Source organism: Aythya marila (assembly GCF_965140915.1).
Source record: "Aythya marila genome assembly, chromosome: 4".
Taxonomy (NCBI): Eukaryota; Metazoa; Chordata; class Aves; order Anseriformes; family Anatidae; genus Aythya; species Aythya marila.
Window position 1 is genome coordinate 30,920,087 of NC_139045.1, and position 24,272 is coordinate 30,944,358.

Here is a 24,272-nt window from a genome sequence, read left to right on the forward strand (position 1 = left end):
TTTAAGATCCCTTCCAACTCAACCCATTCTGTAATCCTATGATTCTAATGTTTTGATAGGTTCCTATCACTATCAGTTCTGAAGACACTTTGATGTTATACAGAAAAAGTGCTTTAAAATGTCAACAGCAGTAAAAATGGTTACTCACTCACCTGTATGTATACTCAGAGACATTGATCTTTCCTTTTTCTCCAGTAGTTTCTGTTCTGCTTGTTAGATTGACTGTATTTCCAAAGAGACAGTAACGTGGCATCCTTTGGCCTATGACACCTGTGACTACCTCACCAGTATGGATTCCTATTGTTATCTTTAGAGAGAAAAAATAATGCTTGAATATTTAAAATCAGTGTGGCTAATCTGCTGCTTCCAACTAAATACAGATATTATGCCATTTCCATTTACTAGCTGTTGTTTGTGTTTTTTTTTTTTTTCCCCCTCAGTGGACAACTCCAGCTTCTTCAAAGTTTTGCATTTTGTGTCATTTTGTGTCTTTATTTATTTATTTTTTTATTATTATTGTAGTGTTATGTCTCTGCCTTCCACAAGAAAGAACAAACATTTTTTTCTAACATGCACCATGCCATTTTGCTATTACATACTGTGAAATAAAAATAAGTGGAGAGAGTGGCATACTCTGCAGGTCTGTGTTTAATGAGCTCTCAAAGATGCAGAAACGGATGGTTTAGGCCAAGAGAAAGACTGTTTCTCAGAGGAAATATGGTGTTTTGCACTTAAAAGCTCAAGTACAGGGGTTTGAAGAAACTAATTCTCATAGCACATTATGGCTACTGTAAAGCCCCCAAATCAAACCTTCTCACTTCCTTGCCCACTGAAAAAGTGAAAAACACAGACCTAAGCTAAGTGTTAGAGAAACAGGCTTCATATAAATAGAAATTAGTATCAAAGTCATTATTTATTTTGCCCTCAGAGCTTTTTGATGAGGACAGGTCAATGCAGCCTCATCAATCCTATATTAATGCACCAACACCTTTAAAAGGCCCATAATGACTGAACTTCCACTGATATACACTACTGTTAGAATCACAGATGTAACTGCCTATGGAACCATACTTTTCTATTTATAATGCAATTATTTTCCCATGCTGACAAGAGGATCTCAAGCACAATTGCAAATGTCAACAAGGGATACTATCATTCTGTTCATTGAGATGAAGAAGACTCAACTAATTGTATTTGATGCACAGTGCAAATTTGTTGATTAGATTAAAAAGATCAGAAAACAAACACACATGACGTGGACCTAATTTAGTTCTTTAAATGGTTAAGCATAATTTTAAGGTCTGAGGAACTATACACAATACATCTACATGTGATGACTCTTCATATTATTTGTAGAGATATGTCTCAGAATAAAGTTTGCACAGACTGGGACTTTAGCATTATGGTATTTACCAAAGCATTATCATCATACCAAAGAACAGGCTCTTCATTCAAGCCCACACATTTACTAACCTGTACAGGCTCACCATCTACTTGAACTTGGCCTGCTATTTCCATCATATCCAATGCCAGGTGACAGATAGATCGTGCATGATGAATGCAAGGCTCTGGTAGACCACTCACTGTCATATACTTGTCCCCAACTGTTTCCACCTATTATGCAATAGGGAAGACATGCATTGTTCAATTAGTTGAGTACAAAATTCTTACTGTGGACTTTAGAGTACTAGAATGGATGTAGTGCTTCCTTCAAGACGGCTTGTCCTTTCAAATATTTTCCCTTTGCTTTCACTCAAATCATTCTAATTCTAATGACCTCTTCTTGTTATTGATAAGCATTTATTGTATTGATAAAAAATCAGTGTATTAACAAATTAAAATAACACTGATTATGTGAACTTCAGCCTCTCTTTTTGGGTCTTCTAGAATTCATGTAGAAACTGAGTGCCGTGTTTACTTTGACTCACACACTTATCTACTTGGTACAGGATATAAAACTGATTTCTAGTAAAAACTAGCAATAGATTTCATACATGTAACATACAAGCATATACATGTACACACACATAAATATATATATATATGAGACATACATATCTACTTTTGTATCTTGTAACGACCATATCTCCAACTATACCTCATTGCTACTGAAGGAATGAAAATCACATTGAATAACCAAGTAATAGGTTATAATTTACAACCAGGAGACTGAGATATATGTCTTAAAGCATAGGGTCAGCAGAACGACAAACTGCTTACTTAAGTATTTACATTTGCTAAATGTGGAAAGAAAATTATACATCCACGCAACCAGTGCCTGTGCAGAAAAACTGCTGAAAACTATGCCCTGTGTGCTCCTTCACACACTTAGCGATAAACAACATACTCTTCTTTAGCTATGTATTATCAGGCAACACCATTCAAATCTAACTACTTCTTTCAAAAGCCTGAAGTCCAAAAGATGGAAAAGAGAGACATGACAGTAAATTATTGAAAAGTCACAGTTTAAATTACTTGAAATTTTTCTGCTTACCTTGTAAACAAATGGATTCCTTCGTGAATCAGTCAGAATATCAAATCTTGTGTAAAGATCATTTAAAAGGTTAACAATCTTCATGGCTCCCTCTCCAGAGGCATGTTTACTACAGAAAGCATTGAATCCAACAATGCCACTAAAGAGAATGGTGACATTGTCATAACGCTTAGCTGGAACAGGACGTTTGTGTCTCAGCTCATTTGCCACTGATGGTGGTAGAACAGAGTACAGTAACCTAAATGAGTAAGGAAAGAAAGACAAAAGCAAAAAAAGAAAGAAACTTAAGAAAGGACTTTACATATTGCAGACATTATTAATTCTTCTGACATGATCCATTAGTAGTGTCTTGGATCATTTCTACTTACTCCTTAAGCATTTCTGCTATATCTACTAACCTGTCAGCGTGGTGGTACAGAGGATATAGTAAGTGGTCCATAGAACGCTGTCTAATAGTAACATTTTGGGCATTCATCAGATTCACCTGGCTACAGCAATGGCAGGTAAGAAAGCTTGCAAAACTGCTATTTTAGGTTAATTAGGAAAGCAAAAAGGATTGCCAGTTCACTTCTCATAACTGTCCGTATAAAGGAAGGAGACATCAAAACACCTGTGTGAGCTACAGCCTATGCTGCAGAAGACATTTGACAATCTGAATTACAGAAAACCCTATAACGAATTAAAATGAAATGCTCTTTCTTGACTCCAAAATTACTGGCGCTGCGTATCTTTTATATTCCTTCCCAGATTCTTCTATTTTGTGAAGAAGGTACCTATAAATAACATATTGCTGTGACTGTTTCAGATCAAAATCAGGATTTGGTTCTTACGTATCTGTTTTTTTCTTTTCATCTTCCAGTGCACGTAGTGTGTGCTGCAGTCTGTCAGTGAGGATCTCAAGCTCTTGAGTCAGCTTATATTCCTCTCTGAACTGCTCTCCCAAAAGAACCAGATCACGGGTAGCATCATGCAATGGAATATCACTCAGATATAACCCTCTTCTGGTTAAATCATCCAAGTTCATCACACTGCAGTGTGGAAAAACAGATAGCAATATGGGTACAATTAAGTTTGCCAAAGGAGCATTTAAACCTCAGATGAACAGCAGAGATTGTGGAATAACAGAAAAAAAAATTATACTTCTAAAATTCTGGTTAGATATATAAAATATTCCTTCTACAAATTACCTTATTTGTGTTAAAACATGTCTGTTGATTTTTGAATTTAAATACAGAATTCTTACTGAGGAGTTCCATGAACATATGAAATGCACATTCTTCAGTGAACAAATAAAAGTGAGATTATCTTAAGGTAGCCTCTACTCTTCTTGTCTTCATCCACTCTCTGTTTCACTTTTACACGTGAGATTAATGAGGTAATCTGGTATACTAGCTCAATTAGCTAAAGCCTTCCATTCAAGTCCCAATCCCTTTTTATAAACATCACTGCTCTTTTAAATTAAAGCTTGAATCCTCAAAAAATGAATCCTCATAGGAAACTAAATCATAGTGACATCTCAGCTTTCCCAGAATAAGAAATAAGGGGCAAGACTTGCCAAAAATCACTGAATCATGAGATATTCTCACTTGTCCAAACTAAGACAGAGCATCTCAATGTTTATATTGAATTATTTAATAATCAGCTAACTTCTGATGTTTAAATTCTACCTCCTCTTTCAGTATAAACGAAATTCAATTAAATCAATACCTGGGCCAATTAATCTCTGTAGAAGTACTTTCATAAGTGCTCATAAAATTAGTAACTGTAAAATGAAAATCAATATTACAGAACTCTTATGGTTTAAAGTACCTTGGTGAACAAAGAAAGAGAATGCTGTCTGCTTCAGGCAAGTAGATCATTTGCCCTTTCAGGCGTAAGCAACTGATTTCTGTGCCAGTCAACTCATCTTCACACTCCAGTTTTTCTACATCTAACAGCCCCTCCTGGTGATTAAAAAAAAAAAAAAGTCACAATTATTTGCAAAGTCACAATTATTATGGCATTGGTATGTGTGTTACTTATCACAATGTGTATGTTAAGTGCTTTCACAATGAAGGCTGTCAGAATGTCTAAAAGTTACACCCAACGTTAAAACCCAATTATCATTTGAGCACAGCACACTATCCTTACTTTAATACTATCATTTTCTACTTCAAAGTTACAAAACATGGTATCTTTATCTTCATGTTTATAACTTCTTGTTTTCTTCTGTGTGATTTCTTCACAATCATTTGAAACAAGATTTGCCTATTCTATGAAGTTCTAATTGTGCCTGGGAGAAACTCTAAGAAATCTTGTTGGTTTCTCTCGGGTACAGTTTTCTATAAATAAACAGGCTCTTTGGCATAGTAGGCTCTACTCTACATGCTGCATTGCTTCACATTGCTGCCTCCTCCCCTCCCTAGAGAAAAGGGTACAGAAATGTATAGGAATGTATGGGCTTAAGCAATATTTGTCAAGCAAAATTTCATATTTGTCTCCCATATTGTTATGAAGCAAAAGAGCATATAATTACCTTTCTAGATTTACTTTGGTATATGCCATATGTGGGGTTGGCCCCTTGCAAAGAAACCATCAGGCATGAAGTAAGTATACTTCACCATTCCTATAAAACATTTAACCTAACTAATGAACATGAATTCAGACCTGACACTTTTTCTTGTCTCAAGACTCAAAAGAGATTGAGCTTACTACTGTTCAAAGAATATTTTCTGAATACTTCTGCTTTTTCAGCACTTCTTATCTCTCCAAAGCATACTTACTTATAGAAAAGCCAGGTGAATATTCTCTAATTACCTTGGTCCTCAGTACAAAGACTGTATTGATATGTGAGAGAATCCCATGAAAACTAATATCAATATGAGGCCGGACCAAGGAGAAAACTGACAACAGACTGCAATTTCCTGGCTGCAGCTAAAATGTAAAGGGAAAAAAAAAAAAAAAAGGAAAGAAAAAATGAAATGTTTTACAATAAAAGTATACATGGAGTAATTATATTCAATTAGCTTAGATGACAATACTGAACAGAAGAGAACATGTACTTTTTACATTTCTCCATTACAACACAAGGCTTTCAAATTAAGAATTTTACAACAAAAGTATGTTAGAATTCAAAGTACAACTCTAGCCTGCAAGATAACCTTGTAAATTTGTGTTAGGATATTTCACATTAATTATCTGACAAACTGCCCCCATTCTACAGAAAAGTATAAAAAAGCTTTTCAGTGTTTTCCTCTTAAGTATCCTCCCTGTAACTCCTTTTACAATGGTAATCCATATTCTCTAAAGTGTCATCTGGTAGCAAGGATTCCAATGGCCATCCTCAGCAGGCTAAATAGTTATAGCTGTTCCATGAATGACCTTGAGAAAAATTTCAAAGCTCTTCTTTCAAATCATTCCACAAAATCCAGGAAGACATCACCACAAGCCAATAGCAGGAAAAAGTAAATAATGTAAAATTGCATTTAAAAAATATGGCTATGTTTCATATACAACATCATATGTGCAATATTAGCCCACATAACTATAAAGGCCATTTATTTTTTTAATTCTTTTACTTTTGTTTCTTTCTATCGTATCATTTTTTCCTACTGCTTATTTTTAGAAACTCTCTGTCCTTTCAGGCAAGAACCAAGTTATCCTATTCATATACAGAATACATAACATTAAATTGGCCTTTGAATGATCTTCTATTTCAAATAACCAGAGGAAATCACAGCAGCTGCATTCAGTTCAGAACACAGATTTATATCACAATCATAGTTTGGCTCACCTCAGCTAATATTGATGCTTATAATGCACAAGCTAAGAAAGCATATAACTTCTGTTATTCAGCTCTTCCTTTTATGTGCATCAGACACCTCAAGTACATATCAAGGCATTTTTGTGAAGTAATATATACAGAGTATGCACCTGCCGCTACATTATAGAGAAGTATGTGCAAGACTATTTCCTAAACCACAGGCCAACAAGTCATGCTGTCATAAATCCACTTGTTAATCTAACACTTTTGCAACAAATATATCTTGGAGCAGGCTCGTGAAAAGTAAAAAATAAAAATAAAATTAAAAAAGGAAAAAAAAGCTAAAACCTGAGCCATGTGGGTGATCAGGTATTCTCTGTTTGAGCTTATTCTCTGGTCTGTTACTGCACATTACAGACATGATCTTTAAGGAACAGAACTGTTGCAGGTTAAGGGCTATTTTTCATATTCTTTTTTCAAACAACAGGAGCACAGTACAGCAAGTGTTACAGACTTAAATGGAAATGCTGTTTAGACAGAGAATCCTAAACCTGTTTTACTCATCTTTTAAAATAAATAAACAAACAAACAACAGCTGTGTATCATCTAGCATAAGGCATCTCTATGACTATGTAACAGAATCATCTAACCTGTGGAAGGACTCTGTATATAGCATTGCCACACTGTGTGACCACCAGATCTCTGTCAAATATTATGTGGAAAGGAAAGGCCTTGCAGAAAGTATAGGGACTGATGCGAGATTCTTGGGTACCATTTTCTTCAAATCTGTCAAGGTCTTCATAGTAGTCCTCTTCTTTAGACTCTTTCTCTTCAATTAAAAATTGAATGTGGTCACATTCCTCATTTCTCTGCTGAATTACCTAGAAAAAAAGTAATGAAGGAAAAGATGAAAGACTGAAAACCCTTCTATTCATTATTAACTGCAATGCTACTATGAAGACAGGGATACATTTAGACCAGAAAGACAAATTCAAGAATGATAACTGTGTCTTTAAAAATTCTGTGTTTTAGTAAGTATTTCTGATTTTAAAAAGTATTTGTAATTCCAGGGGAGGAATTGTGTCTTCGCTTAGCAACAGTTGTTCTTCACATGAACAACATACTGATGATCATTCAAATATAATATATATGTGATGAGTGAAATGTACATCTTGAAATCAGGGATTCAGGCTCAGGTTATGCTTGCTTTTATTGGTATGTGCCTCCCAACACGACTCTCCCCTCTCCTTGAGTGGATCTGTGTCAAGTCTTGAATTACACAAACCACTTGAATCCTTCTATTAATGAAAACTGCTTGCAAGGCCTGTAAAACAACAGCAAATAGTGCTTGATTGGAGGGTGGGCATGTCATAGTCAGCCAGAAGAGAGGTAAATGGAGCAAAGGTTTGAATGTGCAGTTCTTATCCAGTGATGAGTTCAAGATCACACACAACAGATAAAACAAAAAGCAATTACAATCTTCTACTCGATGATCTTGAGGTCTCTTCCAACCTAGAAATTCTGTGATTCTGTGTGATTCTCAGAGTTGTATTCCATATTAAATGAAATCATAGATGACTCTGGTTATTCTGCATCAGTGAAATCTCAAATGTCTTGAATAAGCATTTCTCTTTAGAAATTTTACTGAAAGTTAGTGAAGAAGACAAAATTAATAGGGATTATTTTGTTTGCAGGGAGAGTCATATGTTATAGTATAATTAAAGCTAATAATTAATAGAATAACATAATATACCCTGAGAGGCCAAATTCACCTCTTCTCAAGCCTAATTAGATTTAATGACTGGAACAGAACAACTCTATTTACACAGTATTGTTTAGCAGCAACTTTTTGGAACATGTTGCTCTTGGTTCTGTTTTCACAGAGCCTGATCTTAACAGCCACTGAAACAAAAAAAGGCTTCTTAAAATCTCTAATGCATCCTGATTTTGCCCTTTACACATCTAGCCACAGAGACTAACGGTTAAAATAAGAAAACAAAACATAGATTGTGCAAACAGTGATGTTTAGACTATTAAACATTTTCCCTCCACAACTGTTAGCTGTGTTAGCTGGTGGTTTGGGGTGTGATGATACTTTATTTGTTCCTATTTGCACGCAGCAGCATAAAACAACATAATAGTATTTTATTTCTAAATGATGCTAAATTTAAGAAGGTGGTGCTCCTAGATCTCCTATTTGACTATAAAAAGTTTCTTCATTCACCAAAGCAGTCATAAAATTCATCTTTAAAGATTGAATATTTTTAAGGAAATGTTCACAGTAACAGCAGATGATATTCAGAGATATTAGTATTACCACCTAATGACCATCTTAGTCACTGCATACTCTGTCACCATGCGACACCTGTACTTACATGTTTTGTCCTGCTACCATGCAGCACTGTAAGGGTTTTTCATAGCTTCCCATTTTTTATTAGAATGAATGATGCATCAATAAACAAAACTCAAGTGTTAGTTAAAAAAGAACAGCATTAAACTAGACCTGCTACTTGCTTCAAAATATGTTTAGGTTTGTTTGAGGTATGATCCTCTGCAGTTATTACAGACTTTCACGGTGATGAAGTCAGTCATCATGCACATTGTGCTATCTTACTTATCTTTATAGATAAGAACTATGTCAGTAACAGTACAAAGCTGCAAATTTCCCCAGCATTTTCAACTTCATTTGCAACACTATTTTTGACTAGACTCCAGGGCATCTAGAAATGCTGGCTGTACTAGCGCATCATGATAGTGCAGCAGATGCACTATAGGCAAAACACATGGAAATGTGTCAGACCTACAAAACAGCCAGAGCACCAGCTGCACACTAGTGGTAAGCCTGATATGCTGTGGACACAGCAGATCTATTGAATTTGGTTCTGGTCTTCCATGCACAGACCCTTATTAACAGAAGCTACAATCATATTCCTCTACAGGCTAAGAAAGCTACTGAATCATCCTCAAATAACTCCCTATTGGATATATAATTTCATGATGTCTTTCCTGCTCATTTAATTTATGCACTAGCTCATCTTCCTGTCTTGTGATCTCACCCACCTCAAACAACTTACAACTTCCCTTTTTCTGTGGCATTAGAGATAGTGAAAAAAATCAATCTTCAAAATGATATATATTTATATATCATTGTATATATATATACATATATATATTTCTTGTCCTAGAAGATGAAATCCATCCTAAGAAAGTAATGAAGGTAACACAGAATAACATGGGCTGTCTGCTTAGAGAGACCACATTCTCCAAGTGCATTCTTGAATTACAGTGACATTCACAGTAACTAAATTCTAGTCATTTTTTCTACAATGCCTTGAGCTTTTACTTGTCAGAAAAATTAAAATCAGCACTTCCGGCAATTAACATAATACGTTAAAGTCTGTCCTTTCACCCTTGTACATATGGGTCCAACCTAACTGGCCAGATACCTACTTGGCATAAAGACCTGCTCTAGCAACAGCTTCTAGCAACAACTTCTACCTGAAGTAAGCTTAACTAGGATAGAACTCTTCTATTGTCTCATTCTGCAAGCAAAGATTGCAAGCCACAGAATTTCAACATAATTTTAATATTGTTGAGGAAGCCTCAATTAAATGCTTGACAAATGAAAGTTCAGTGACAGAAGTGACAAAGCCAGGAATTAAGTCTAATTCTTTTGCCTCCCTCTGTGGTCTTAGCTGAAGTGACATCAGCTCACCACGTCTAAGAGCTCAATCACCATAGTAACTGCAGTTAAAAATTGAAGGGAAAATCACTCTCTTGGTTTCAAAGAGAATATATAACATCTAACTGGTTACCCACCTGTGCTTTTCAGAAAATGTATTTTCAACATTTGCTCTTGCTTAGCCAAGTGAAAACTCAGACCAATATTTCAGGGAGGGACAATTTAGGGAACAATTATTTTAAACATGCCTCTATGGTTTAATATATTTGGTGAGCTTCACACAAGGTATTAAATCAAACAGTATCAATGTGATACAGCATGTATAACAAACACATGCTTATTAATATATTTAGCTTTCTCTAATGTAACTGCAAGACAAGACTCAGTTCTATACATACGAGTGGGTGCCTGAGATATACTCAGATCTCAGCATCAGTGACAAACAAGAATGTCCTTAGACAAGGATCTTTTTCCTTTGCATTGTGAAGACGAATATATAGCCATTTTTTTGTCATTTAAAACTGAATACAGGATTACATTCTTTATCTCTTTTGATCAAAACTGACCGTGCAATGCTACTTGACAAATTTCACTGCAGCTCTTCCAGGGTGGTTCCAAGTGGTACCATCGTTACCTTTGCACACCCAAGGCTAAAACTGAAGGGAACTGCACTGGGCTGAACAAGCAGTGTCACCTCAGCTGCTCCTCATATGTTTTGCTCTCTAGATACTTCATCATCTTTGTTGCCCTCCTTTGGATGCTCTGTAATAGCTTTATGTCCTTTTTATACTGTGGTGCCCAAAACTGCACACTGTGCTCAAGGTGAGGCTGCACCAGCGCAGAGCAGAGCAGGACAATCCCTTCCCTCAACCGGCTAGCCATGTCGTGCCTGATGCACCCCAGGGTACAGTTGGCCCTCCTGTGATCTTGTCAAAGATCTTCTCCGGCACTTTTTCATTTGATACTGTAAACCGTCTTCCCTGACAGTCTGAAAGAGATTTTTATAATCCAATCTCAGATAATAACAGAACTGCAGCAGGCTGTTTTCCCAATTTTTATTTTTATTTTTTTTTTGGCTTTGTAGGATTTTACAACACTCTTCATTGTCCTGTACCATTTGTAGCCCTGAGAGAATCCGTGTCCTGACTTCACCTTTATAGGTCACCTTCATTTATATACAAACAACCTCTGACAAGCAAAGCAAGAGAAGGCACAGCCAGAAGGCTGCTTACAGAGAGCTTACGCCAAAGCTAGTAACCAGCAGTGTGACGATTTTTAGTTCTCATACTGAGACTGGCAGAAGTTAAATATTTTTAGTGTGTTCTCAAAGTCAGGAACAATTCTTAGGACAGTATTTGCTGAAAAAAAAAAAAAAAGTTCTTAATTCTATTTAGCTAAAATGGATTACAATATCAGGGAAGATAAGGCAAATTGGATTTGAACTAATCAGTTGATTAATGTCAACCAAGGCTTTCCGTAACTATTCAGCTGGAATTGTGAGTTCAAATTAAAAAAAAATAAATCCCTTTCAGTGCTAACAGAGTTTAAGAGAGACAAACTCAGACCTTTCTTTTTTCCTTGCCTTCATCACACACGTCTCAGGCGTTAAAAGGCATTTTTCCTGACAGACACTGTTCTGGGAAAAGCCCGACTGTATAACACAAGAACATACATATATATGTGACTGAGCACTGGCACAGGCTGCCCAGAGAGATGGTGGAGTCTCCTCCTTGGAGATCTTCAAAAGCCACCTGGATGTGGTCCTGGGCACCCTGCTCTAGGTGGTCCTGCTTGAGCAGGAGTTGGACAAGATGAAATCCAGAGGTCTCTTCCAACCTCACCCATTTTGTGATTCTGTGCAATGCATGAAACAAAATCTAAACACTTAATTAAATAAAAAAAATAAATTGTAAACAATTAAGATATTCTGCCAACTTCTCAGAAACTGTAATATGAAAGACAACTTCAAGCAAAATTTAATGTAAATGTAAACTTAGAAGTCTGCACTATCTTAAGAAGATTTATGTGAGCATTTGTTCTAAACAGTTGGAGGATAAAAGTGGATAACAAAGTATTAAACATCATGTTGCAGATATGGACTTCATACTAATATAAAGAGAACTATAGATCTTACTAAAACAGTCCTATGTTGGATTGTAATATAAATGTTTGAATAAAGAGATTTGGAAGGATAACTCGGGAATCTCAGCTCTGTTCTTTCAAGTAGGAAGGTAACTCCCATAACAAAATCAGAAACTTAGCGCTGAGTACTAAGGACCTTATCAGTTCAAAATAAATAAATAAATGCCAAAACACATTCTTCTTCATGCAAAAATCTAGCTAAAGTCCAAACTGAAATAATTTACAGAAAAGGTGGTACTGCTTGGTCTATAAAAACTGAGGGGATAAAAAGCAACTGCATTGTTCCTCTGTGCTGTGCTATTTAAACAATGCATTACTAACAGTCAGAAACACGTAATTACTAAATTATGGAGCAAGGAATTGAGATGAAATAAAATGGTTTAATTTTTTCTCCTGCTCCCACTTTTAGAATGGTGTAAAACTAGCCAGGTACCACTATGACAAACTTTAGTTTAAAATCCTCATTCTATAACATCAATGATTAATAGTTGACCCATGGTGTAATAGGGAGAGACTTCTATTGTCTGTGTGGATTAATTGCAAATTTTGGCACTGTCACCCTGCAGAAACATAGTACCTGTTTATTCCTTGCTTAGGTACCACTGAAGTTTGTGATTACCCGTGGAGTAAAGCACTATTTGGTGTCACTAAAGGTGTCAAAAGCTAGGCTTTATTAACTAGCAAAGATGAGAAGTTCAGGGCTGAGATAATATACTAACAGGGACATATTTTTTTAACAGCAATGAGAAAAATCAGGGTATCTGATGTAACAAAATGAGAGAGAATGTGCACTTTTTCAGTTAAGAGGTAATACCAATTTTTATGGGCCTATATGCCTTTGGATCAGAGAGTCTGGAAAAACAGTTTGGATTTAAATGAAACTTTGTGTTCACTTACAATGGATTTGACCAATATTGTCAAAATTCTATTTAATTACAGCACAACAATAAGATATCCAGAAAAGCCTAACAAAAACAAATAAAAATGAAAATTAAAATTTAGAAACACTATTTAAACTTCTTTAGGACATTTATTACTCGTGAGAAGTCATATACAGATATTGGTACTGTCCAATACAATCTTCTCAGTAAAGTAACATTCAGACTGAGGGCACAATTTGTCAGACTTTTGTTCTGGTAGCTGCTTTGCACAACCTGGATTTCTCCTCTTTCCCAGTGATCACTTTTGTCTATACATAACCCTTTCACTATGCTGGCAGAACTCTCTGTGATAGAACACCAAGCAACATAACTGAACAGATATGGGTAAAAATAACCCAGAAAAACAAATGTTATTTTGAACCTAGTTCACTTCCTCCATCTAGTTTATTTTATAGCTTCACAACAGCTGGAGAGACACATCAGAAAAAGCTGTTCTAGGACAAGCTCGAGTAGGAAGAGAAGGGGAGACTGTGTAAGTTGCCTGCACCACCAAAAGAAATGCTTGTCGAGCAACAGCTTCAGCATTCTTGCAGCCAGCTTTCCAACAGGGTCCTCCTAGCCTGTCTTAACACTGAATAAACAGGGACAAAAGAAGAGGACTGTTTTGATTCTGTTGCATCCTTACCTACCTGACTGCTAACACTTGCTGTAGAAGTTTTAAATATGGATTTCTACCAATCAAGAATTTAAACAAAGGACATCACGTATTTCCATTGCAATATGGAAAAAGCCATTCATTATAAACTTGAGATAGCTTATAACAGGAAGCCTGTTATAAGCAAATACTCCAATATAGGAGCAGTAATTACCTCTGTCATTGGGTCATTTTTAAATCTCTTATGAAAGCAAGCAAACAATCAATCATATTTTATAGCAATGACTAAATAAATGTTAAAGTGAAGTTTTTGCTTTTAGACTTTAGCCAAATTAATGCTAAAATAAAGTATTACTTCAGCTAGAGTAGTGAAACTGTGCTAGAAAGGTAGTGTGGTTAGGGAACAATTAAAAAAAAATAAAAGAAAAAAGCATGCTGTACCTGCTTAGATTCTTCTGTACTTGATGTAAAATATTTGATATGAACTGCAGTATTGCTAACACCAACAAGTTTTTATATTGTCATTTTCCCCCTGATGTATCTGAGGCTAACTGCATGTTAGATCAAACCCCGATCTTACACTGTTAGACTGATCAGTTAATTTTTCTCTGTTACTCCGTACAGACTCAAATCAGAAGTTTCTTCTTCCATTTCACGAGTGACTTAGCACACATAATATTATGTAAACTGTATGACTAAGGAAAATTTTTCCTCTTCTGGGGCTGCAGGTGCATATCCAGTCACATTCCCATTCAATGGAACCCACAAACCCAGACACACAAACATATCTTGGTTCTGCTAAGCACCTGGCATGAATGCCAAGAGGAAGACTCTGCTCTCCAGCCAGGTATCACCAATGCACATCAGCCTCACAGTTTACATATAGATAAAGAATTTAGGAAAGTAGAAAGAGAACCCCTAATAACCCAGTAGCAAGTTTCTGTACATCATCTTCTTCTTTGAACAATGAGAATTTGTTCTGAACTGTTCTTGAGTAGGTCTGCTTGCAGATTAAATGCTGGCCTTTTCAGCATGTGTTTAAAGCAACCCAAATGACAGTGGCTCTTCCTGAATCAATACTAAAGCCACAGTCTAACAGAGGACAGCAACAACGATTGTTTGCCATCACTTCACTTGTCTTGATTGCGTCCTAATGACATAAACATTCAATGTGTACAACCCTTCACACATTACCTTCATATCTATTTCCGTGCCATGGATCTGCTGAGCTACTGTTTTGATGATTCCAATGACAATATCCTGTAGACCTTCTCTTTCAGAATAGTAATGCAGAATGAGTCCTTTCCCCTTCTCTGCATCAGTGCATCTGAAGGAAGGGGCTCGCATACCTGGGTAAATAGTAGCAAGATGGTCATGCAGGGCATCCAGGTTCTAGAAGAAGAAATTAAAAACATAATTATAAGGCATTCACTTATTAGTTTTAACGAATGTAAGTACATATCTTGTCTAATCTGTTCCATGATTCCCTTTCTCCTCCTGGTCACACTTCCTGCACATTTGCTTTACTATTTCTAAAATGGCCCTCAGCAGGCTTTTCAGGTAGCTTGCAAAGTTCTTTCCATCTACTGTGGAAATGTTTAGACATGAATGACATCAAAACTAGCACTATAAAAATTACTCTAGGTTAAGAATTTATGCTCAGTTATGCTGTATTTCAAAACATTTGGTGATTAAAGACCTTGCATGTGTTTCTCAAACCTGTAGCTCATCCATTTGCATCCTTTCCATATTCTTGTCCCTATAATCTCCCCTTCAGATTTAGGTGTCAAATACAAATAAGTGTGTCTGAACAAGCATGAATCTTTCTCCATATTGTCAATGAAACAACAGACTAGCTCTATCACCATAACAGTCAACCCAAGCTTACAGGGCCTGACAAAGTCTCAAACTTCAAAAAAAAAAAAAACCAACAACACAGAACACATAGAACATATCATAGCTACTACAAAAAAGTTTCAGAAAATGGTATTCAAGAAAGAGAAAAGGTCTTTTATATTTTAGCTGATATCCTGGACATCTTATGTATTTAACTTTAAATTTTCACAAGACAAATTGCAAATCTGGGCAGGAAAGTTAAAATGAGAAATTGATAGGCGTATCTAATGAGATAATAAAAAAGAGAACAACAAGATCAAAATCACACTAAGAATACAGTGCTAGCTCTGACTTTGATTAGGAAGCAATTATCATGGCTCCAGCTTGCTGTTTACTGTATAATGTTTAATACAGAAAGAGCAATCTGGAGTGCTGATTAATGTTGCTACCCACATTTACCTGTTGTAAAATGTATGCAGTGTTTTTACATCCTAAGTCCAGAACATTACCGTATATTTAAAATGTAGTTCCCCCACACCGCAAACAAATGCTATCATCAGGTTTTGCACGTTGTTTTGCACAAGGAGAAGTGAGGTGAAAATACTTTCAATGTGCGGGCTGGGCCATTCTCTACCTTTCATGACCATCTGTCAATCACTAAATTTGTGGAAGCATACTGAACTTGATTTCATGTGAGCTGTGAGGCGCTCAAGCATCTGCCTCTTCTCTTGGGAGGCCTCCAGAGGAAACGAGGTTCTTAGAAATGAATTCCATAACAGGCACTCAGCCTGGAACTTCCTCCTTCAGTTTTTTAATTTGTTTCAAATTCATGTTTTTGTTGCTATATCAACACCTCCAAATTAAAACTGGAAGAGGCAACAGTCTGGGAGTCAATTCATTCCAGCTGTTAGTGGGCATTCAATTGCAAAAAGCTGCAACAGGCTTGAAGGCAAATGCTGTTAAGATCTTCATAGAGTTCAAGATAACGAAATTGGAAGAGACTGCTTTGAAAGAGCATGGATGAAAACATGAGAGAGCTGACTTCAAGGGAGTGCTCCTGAATCTCCTTAATTGTGTGCAGAACTGTTCTTTCAGTACACATGCCTCAGAAACAGCTGGGATATACTGACCTTTTAGAAAAAAAGATTCTTATACGGAAACAGAGGGTGCACTATCCAGTTTTACAGTCATCAACACCTGAAGAATCTCAAAAGGAGTAAAGCAGAGAATGTTTATAATATGGTTGTCTAATGATTAACATTTAAGTCTGGCACAAGTGTTGCTAACAAATGGCAGTGGCCTAATTGTGAAAGACCACTTTGCCTCCTTAATACCTCATTACTGACTTTGTCCAAGCAACAGCACAGGTGAATCCACATGATTTGCCCTTTAGTCTCGACTGTCTAAACAGCTGGAGTGGAGGACTTGCCCAGAATGCGCTACAGCTGCTTTTGAGTCCCCAGTGTGTTTTCTCCCTGTGCATGCAGATTATGGGCTGAGCAAAGAGCTTACTGCATCCAGATCTTTGCTCCAACAGAGTCAAGAAGCAGTAGAGACATGCATCAAGACCCAGGAGCTGAAATTGCTCCCAGATCCTGTCATTTAGACATCTTATCATTGTCACCTCTAACAACTACTCCTTTCTTCTGTTTGAACCATTTTAAATTGACATTGCAGCTTCTAGAAGAACAAATTTGTCTTTTTTCTAGTTTGTTCACCTGCTGTGGGCCAGAGGAGTGGTCAGGTACACATAAATAACAGGTTAAGTACTCTCCCTGAAATCTTGGCTCCCAAATTTATGCCAGAGCTTGTGCTGTGACCAGAGACACTAATTCTAGAGCTGCAGAGAGCAGTGATCATCTCCATGGTGAAACACACAGGGATCTCCAAGCAGGAATGAACATGGACCAGCAACACTAAGGCAGGTCCTGGCCTGTCTGAAAACAGCAAAGTTATGACTGGCACCTGAAATACAAAGATATGCTGTTCAGCTCTGTGCTGTACAGAGCATCTGGAAAGTGTTTTAAAACAGCAATTAGTCCCGTTAAATTTATTGCACTGCAATTATGAACAATTAAATAGCCAAGTAAATGATAACCTAAATGAGTCAGAACTAAAACCACTACTCCAGTGTTTCATTTTCTTTCAGCAGAAAGCTACTGAACATAACAAAAGCACACTTTGGGTTTCTTAGGAGGTATCTCTTTTCACGCTACGTCTCTTTGGCACAGTGTCTTCTTTCAATATGATTTGCAATTTTTCCAGTCCTGTGTTTTTCATAGGAAGTATAAATATTAGATTTGGTTGTGCTGTCTTCTTCCTCTTTCTTGAAGCCTGAAGTATCTGTGTTTCATCTACGAATAAACTGAATTCTCTCAGAGATGTCAAGGGAAATAGAATATAAATATGAGATTTATTTTCACACGCTTAAAAAACCAGCAGCCCTCTATTATTTCACATATTCCTGGGCTCAGTACAGGACTCAAGAAGCACCTTTTGGAACTGTTTTATTTATTTTAAGAATCTGACAAAATCTCGGCACATCAAGTCTAATCAAACCTATTTTTGTAAGCATATAAATGAGCTTCCTGACCTAATCTGACTGCTGGAAGCTGCAAAAACAATAAATCACAGATAATGTTGATTTTCCATCATAATTAAAAGCTAAAAAGTACATTGCTGGGACAGCTATTAATATATTTGTCTTGATAGAATTTACAGAAGTACATAATAGCTAATGTCATCTTTTAGCATTGAAATGCAAACAGAAAAGCCTAAAACACTGTCATTAGAAGAATATAAATGTATGCTGTTCACATTACAGAGGTTCGGTGTGTACTACAAATGTGTCCTCCATTACTCACAGTAAGGAATGGAAAGAGAAGTATAATGGAAAAGGGGATGAGAAAAAGATGAGAGGACTAGCCCACCAGTGTGTACCCAAAGTGATGGAGCTACCAGCTACATCTTTTTCATCTTTTTTTTTTTTTTTTTCATCCTCTCCTTTCTCAACTCTAATCACAGCTTCAGTACATCTTTAAAAATTACATTGATCTGAACGCTTGCTTTGAGGGAAGCCTGTGAATGAGGCTATAAAATATAAAGGTTATCCTTTCCCACTGACAGACAATGGTACACAGACCACACACTTGGTAGGCATCAGTGGGAACAAACACATAACCTGTCTGTCTGCCCAGCAATTACAGTCCATGGGATTTGTAAAAGAATTCTGGGTTGAATAAATTTAGGATGCTCTGCAATAATCCAGATTGTAGGGCAGGTACTGAGGGATACAAGTAAATATTCCAGTAATTCAGCAAAACGTGCTTTCTGCTCTTTTCACTTATTACTACTGGAGAGATTTTTAAGGGCAAAGATGACAAACTGCTAAATTTCTAGTGAAAACTGATAAAGGTTTGACACAACTACTGGACAATCTCCTGTGAAACCTTAATCAGTTCAGTGTTTTTAAACTCAGTACAGCATGCAGGTCTCCACAAGAGTAATATATATCACAGACCGTAAATTCAAACTGTTTTTGAAATGAACAATGTTGAGGCAACAAGAAAGGGAAGCCCCTTTTTTCCTCACTTGGAAATAAAACTTTAGAGAAGTCATTACACTTCTTCCGTGCTATTGAAAAACTACATTCAGTTTGCTTTGTTTTACAGTACAATATCAAACTGTTCTATCAAGTTACAAAAGCACAAAAATTGACTTAAACACTGCTTCTCTATCCCACCCTCAGTTCATGGAGAAAATAAAATCTTCTGTCTTAAAGATGAGCTGTGTATGAGCCCCACTCTGTACATAGTGTACAATTAGAAATAACAAGTATCTGTAATCAGTCAAAGAGCAGTTGGGATACAAAATATCCTGCAAATGTGAAGACCATGTTCTCTGTTAATATAAACAACGTAAAGCCCTTTTAATTAACATGCATAGACAATTTGGTGCGGGGTTTTCATGTCTCTTGTACTCCGTACTTTGGTTACCTAGAAAACTGTTCAAAACTTTTCTTTACAGTTTCAAAATAAATTTCAGATTTATGAATGCCTCTGCAAATCCAGCTTACCTGCCTTCTCATTCCCTTTCCATGTAATTAAACAGACAAAGATGATTGTTTAAAGAGAAAAATAGTACTCTGAAATCAGGTACTGAAATAGGACTGAAGTATCAGGTAACTGAAGAATATATTAACCAAGAGGGAAACACAACAGCAATGCCAGAACTTCTGAGTAGTGAAAAGATCTATAGAACACAAATACCACCAAAGACATTTTTCATACACCTCTCCACAAGTACCTGGAAGATAATACCAGATTATGCCATTTTATCTCCAAATCCTATTCTAACCTGTTGGCTAGATCATACTTCTGTCTGGTCCAATGTATTTGAAATAATTAGGTGTAAAAATCTTACCTGTAAAAATTCTCTGACATTTGAGCCCAGGACACGTAGAATTGTATCATAACCAGATTCTTGACAAAACACAAAAAACATCTTCCCAAACATTTGAAGAATTTCCCCAGCATTTAGATCTAGTTAAAACAAGAAAATGTGACTTAGTTCAAATTGCATTTCATGCACTTTGCTTACTAGTCTCATATTTATAAATAAGAAAGACAGTACCTAAACTCTACCCAGATCCAGCAGGCCAAGAATATGGGGACAACATGATTCAGGGTCCACATACCCAGTAATGTGTATTCAATACGGGAATCTCAGTACAATTTACTGATTACCTTTGTGGTTTGGGGGCATTGTGCATTCTGTGTATCTGTAGTGTTTTAGATTTTGATACAGATAAGGAAACACTGTTTGCAAACAATCATCAATGTTCATCTCAGGGGAGTTACTTCTGGGTTACAATAGTGTGAAACCACATCAGCTGTTCTAATTCAACATGACTACTAGTCATTGTTGTCTTTTGAGTTCTTGGCTAATTACTCTTTCAGAACAAAATCATACTGCATTTGGGTCTGCAGATAAAATACAGATGATGGGCATAATTCTGCCTTTTAAACTACAGACCAGTGTTGGAATGATTGAAATGCTCAAATGCTACCCCAGTTAAGGGTAGATATGAAATATGACATGCCATAAACACTTCTGTAACTGGGCATGCTTGTTCAGCAGAGAGATCAAAGCTGCAGAGATCAAATCCTTTCTTCTGAGATTTCTTAGTTTTCTCTCTGACCATTACCATGTTTCTATTTCTTTGTTAAATCCTGTGTCTCTCTGCTACATGGATTTTTTTTTTTAATCATACATGTGATAAGTGGGCAAAGAAGATTTCCATATTACTTACTAAGGACCTTGCTTGCAGCTGCAACCAGGTCATAGGTTTTGGAATCATCATATATTATTCTGACAAGAAACTGTCCTTCCTCATCTAGCTGTGCCTCCTTCCTAAAAAGAAAATATAACAAAATATTTTTGGTTGAGGGAGAAGCACCAGATCTATAAATCAATTACATATTGTTTGGTAATAATCTTTAAATAAGGTAAGTCCATAGGTTATACCTTTAAGAAATTACTTGTAGAAAATTAGAAATACATCTGACCCATACCTCAGGATAATTAAAGTGCAACACCATTCTCTTATGATCATTTGTGCTCTGAAAATAATAATTATGTGGGAGAAAATAAATATGATTCTTCAGCACAGAGCCTCACAAAGAAACTACTGAACTAATTAAATATAGAATTTGTAGTTTAAAAAGGTAAATATCTAATAAACCAAGATTAGAAATTTTTTCAAAAAGACAGGTGATTTTTTTTTTAATAAAAAACTAGGTATATGTCATATGAATTAAGACAATCATCAACTCACCAATGTACCCTAATTATTTCTCTAATAGAAAAATAACAGACAACCATGGGGAAAAGTTACTTACTAGTACTGTGGTAATGAAGGGCTCCTACCAGAGAAGGACAAAAACTTGTCTTGAGATATGGTTGAAACATATTGCATAAGAGCAAATATTCTAATGGCTCAAAACTTCTAACAATCATCACATTTATAAACCTTTAAAAATTAGATTCTAAACCTACTATCTAAAATTCTGTATCCCCTTTTACAACAAAATCTTCCATCTCTACCACCATATTTCATGCATCATTAGAACAAAATTCTTTGGCATTTAGCTTCTGATTTTCTAAAGCTAGCATATTTTCTTTTTAAAAAGAAATAATACAAACTAATAATGCCTGTACAACAATTCACGTATTTACAGTTGTACTGGAAATATCCATCCATACAAACACAGAAACATTTTCTATGTTACTCAATGGGAAGAGAGGCCTGAGGATTAAGTATTCTGTTTCATGTTAAAAGTGCTAGATGACAAATGGTACTGTTGATAAGGCCTGATTCCAATCTCATGTGATATTATTCTATTGACCTAAATGAAGTTACTTGTCATTTAACCCTCCAGTTAGTAATCATCAGTCTTTGACCATCTGCCCACTTATCAGTGGAAGTCTGGAATCCTTTATGTTCTTCTTCCTCTTCTACTTCCTTTAATCATGCTCATCATATTCTGACCACTGACCAAAAAATATACTACATTGGTTTTATATTTAAAATATGCTGACATTTTTTAGTAATTAATGAGCTCTCATACCATCTACATGACATATGCCTTTTTATACCCAAACTATGAATAGGCATAATGAGCTAAAAACAAGCTAAACAACTTTCCCAAGTTCTCAAGTTTCAGAAGTTTCACAAGGCTATATAGCCTTTAGATGAAAGTGAACATCTTATGGGATAGATATAAAAGGACTATATAAAACTTGCTATTAAATGACATGGAAAACATTAATAATAATAAAAACCACATTAAGTTTACTTATTTATTTATTTATTTACTCTGTGGGAGCTTCCCAAATGGAATAAAAGAATAGACATTATTAAACAGAGCAAAACTGGCTGCAAGAGTTTTCTCAAATATATAACAATAAAAAGCACTGTATTATTTTTCATGAATAATCAATTGCAATAATTTATTCGTTATGTTAAGAAATAGTGCTTTTATAAAAAAATCAAGCAGAAATTGTTTGTGTGCACACAGTCCCCTACAATTCTTTTTTTCATACTCCAAAAAAATACTTCTGGTCCTCCTCCTTAATCATTCTCTGAAAACTTCAGATCAGCCTGCAGCATATCAAGTCTCACTGATTCCTGCAAACAGCTCCCATGCCATATATTCCATCTTTTCCTAAGCAGCAGAATAACTAGGCTTTTTAATGGTAAACATGCTGAAGCATATGATGTCCCTCAGTGACAAGAAGGTGTTTACACTTCCTAAGAACTGAACTGAAATCGCATGAGAAAAGAAAACCATCTTGATTCTTTGATTCTCATAAAATGGTATGTAACTGGAAGTCAAATATGGTTTACAGGGAAGTTTGCAAAGGGTGCACAAACTTTCCCACATCCCTGATACACACTGTGCTTTCTCTTAGTCTCTCGGTTCGCAGCCAAACCACAAAGGATTACACACACATCTGGAAAAGCAATGAACATCCTCAGAAATACTGCATATTTGCACAAGCCACTAGACACTGCTTTTGTGTGTGAGAATTTTCTGTATTAAAAAAAATTGAACGAGTTTGATCAGTCTGGTATCTCTTTCAAAATGTTTAGTTCCTTCCAATTACATTGACTGGAACTTTTCCTGTTTCTTTCTCAGTGCCAAGCCATGCTTACTTTTTTAATTAGCTTCACTGTATTTCATCAAAGTTTGTCTTCAATGCCTACAGCCTCTCTGAGCCATCACTTTTTAAAATTATCACTGGTTATTTCAATGCCTACCCCATTTACATTATTCAGCTACTTTTGGTTTTCTCCACTTTTCTCTAGATGCTTTGCATCACTCAGCAGCCATCATCTTTGCAGCCTTAGCATGTATTTCCTATTAAAATAACTTTATTGGTAAAGTTAAACAAACAAAAAGTTCATTAGCAATTACGTCTGCATAGGACATAATTTTCTGGGAAGAAACTGCAAGCTTCACGGCTTCACTCTCCCTCAGTATCAGCAGTGCTGATGGGCATTCCAGCAGTACAGGCATAGAGCCTTCTGTTTGTACTGCAGCCTAACCATCCAAGAGAAAAAATAATGCCTGCTTTTTAGTAATTTTTTATTTTAAAAAGACAGAGAAAGATATTAAAAAAATGTGACTCAACAGAAGCCAAACTCCTTTTGGGATTTTTTTTCTTTCTAGAGAATTTGCTGAAGTAAATATTTGCTGTAGCAAGGGACTACATTCTTCACTCAAAACTGTGTGAGCAAAAATCTTTTTGTTTGTCCTACAGTTATGGTAAATCCCCTGACAATGTCTGATGTAAACCTCTGTCAAAAGACAAATAGATTTTTTCTAAAACCAGTGCTTGAAAAATACTTGAATCGAGATTTTATTTTATTATTTTTTTTTTCCCAAGATGATTCCTTCCACATACCTCTCAGCCCTGCTGTGCTGGTACATCCCAATCATTTAGCTCAATGCAGAACTGACTTGTAATTCAGCTAAGTATTTGTTTTACTGGGTTATTTTTCTGCTGGATGGATTTCCCAGTCTCTTCTTCCCCTGGTCACAGAAGCTGCTGCTGTGCATGCATAGGTAGGCAGAGCTGCTGAGGACATGACAGGCAGTTCAGTGAACTTGGCTGAAGCCTTTTCCCCTGCCTCCAGTGAAATGAACTGTGGTTTCTGAAGCCTTTCTGCTTCTCTTGGTAATCTGACATCAATGAGAACTTTATCCTTAAGGCTACAGGTGATGAGGAAATGCTGCTGTAAGTTTATCCAAAATGACCAACGCAATGAGAGAAAG

At 36.1% G+C, this 24,272-nt stretch overlaps 1 protein-coding gene across 1 annotated transcript in view; it reads right to left on the reverse strand.

Annotated features, from left to right (window-relative positions):
* GUCY1B1 (guanylate cyclase 1 soluble subunit beta 1) overlaps positions 1-24,272 on the reverse strand; it is a 39,970-nt gene that overhangs the window by 5,107 nt on the left and 10,591 nt on the right. Inside the window, exons 3-12 of the mRNA XM_082759837.1 lie at positions 20,744-20,844; positions 19,855-19,973; positions 14,791-14,988; positions 6,887-7,117; positions 5,291-5,407; positions 4,304-4,437; positions 3,325-3,522; positions 2,495-2,732; positions 1,474-1,614; positions 153-307 (exon numbers count right to left, since the gene is read on the reverse strand). Coding sequence (XP_082615963.1) covers positions 153-307; positions 1,474-1,614; positions 2,495-2,732; positions 3,325-3,522; positions 4,304-4,437; positions 5,291-5,407; positions 6,887-7,117; positions 14,791-14,988; positions 19,855-19,973; positions 20,744-20,844 — 1,632 coding nt within the window. The remainder of the gene's footprint in view (positions 1-152; positions 308-1,473; positions 1,615-2,494; positions 2,733-3,324; positions 3,523-4,303; positions 4,438-5,290; positions 5,408-6,886; positions 7,118-14,790; positions 14,989-19,854; positions 19,974-20,743; positions 20,845-24,272) is intronic.